The 805-nt window shown below is 36.6% G+C and overlaps 1 protein-coding gene across 1 annotated transcript in view; it reads left to right on the top strand.

Annotated features, from left to right (window-relative positions):
• Positions 1 to 236: 236 nt before the first annotated feature.
• The window catches only part of LOC110018042 (probable vacuolar amino acid transporter YPQ1), a 15,909-nt gene continuing 15,340 nt past the window's right edge, over positions 237 to 805 (top strand). Inside the window, exons 1-3 of the mRNA XM_020715262.1 lie at positions 237 to 421; positions 545 to 587; positions 742 to 768. Of these exons, the coding sequence (XP_020570921.1) occupies positions 309 to 421; positions 545 to 587; positions 742 to 768 (183 nt within the window). The 5' untranslated portion in view covers positions 237 to 308. The remainder of the gene's footprint in view (positions 422 to 544; positions 588 to 741; positions 769 to 805) is intronic.

The following is an 805-nucleotide window of genomic DNA, read 5'->3' as shown; positions in this document are numbered from 1 at the left end:
GCAATTTAAACATCTTTCTCCATCCGGCGCCCATCAAATTTTCATCTCTAATACCCTGTGCTGTCGGTTAAGTTATAAGAAAGAGGTATTGATGGGGTAGCTAGCTCACCAAGTCCATTATTTTTCGAACTGAAACAGAGATCATGAGATGTATATACTTATATTAATTGTATAGTTATACATATATAAATATTTATGTATTGCAGCTTGCCTGGCATGGCTTCAGTGTTGAGTGTGTGCAATGGGTAGAAAAATATTTCAAGGATTGCGTTTGTGACATCAGAAGCGAAATTTCTTTCAGCCTTGGTATGTTCAGCTTGCTTTTCTGGGGCACTGCCGAGGTTCCTCAGATCGTTACAAACTTCCGTACCAAGTCCGGCCATGGCGTCTCCATCGCCCTCCTTCTCACTTGGTTCATTGGGTGCAGTATATTACAATTTTTAATTTATTTCTTTCAAAATTTTTCGGAAAAAGGAAAGAAAAGAAAAATCGAAACTATCGATAGGTTTCTTCTTGCTTGATTTATAAATATGTATGGTTGCAGGGATATATTTAACTTGGTTGGTTGCCGCCTCGAACCGGTTACGGTGAGTATGGCATATCACGAAACACTTGATTTATTTACTTGTTTATTGATCGTCCCCGAGTCTGCTTTTAGATTTCATCTCGATTAATAATTCGAAGAAATTATTTGTGTAACGATGAATCGAGTTTGATCAATGCAATTTTTCTTGGTTGCAGCTGCCAACTCAATACTACACGGCTCTGGTAAGTTTATTATATATATATATATATATATATATAT

This window comes from Phalaenopsis equestris, unplaced genomic scaffold (genome assembly GCF_001263595.1).
Source record: "Phalaenopsis equestris unplaced genomic scaffold, ASM126359v1 Scaffold000002, whole genome shotgun sequence".
NCBI classification, from domain to species: Eukaryota; Viridiplantae; Streptophyta; class Magnoliopsida; order Asparagales; family Orchidaceae; genus Phalaenopsis; species Phalaenopsis equestris.
This window is presented reverse-complemented; position numbering and strand designations above follow the sequence as displayed.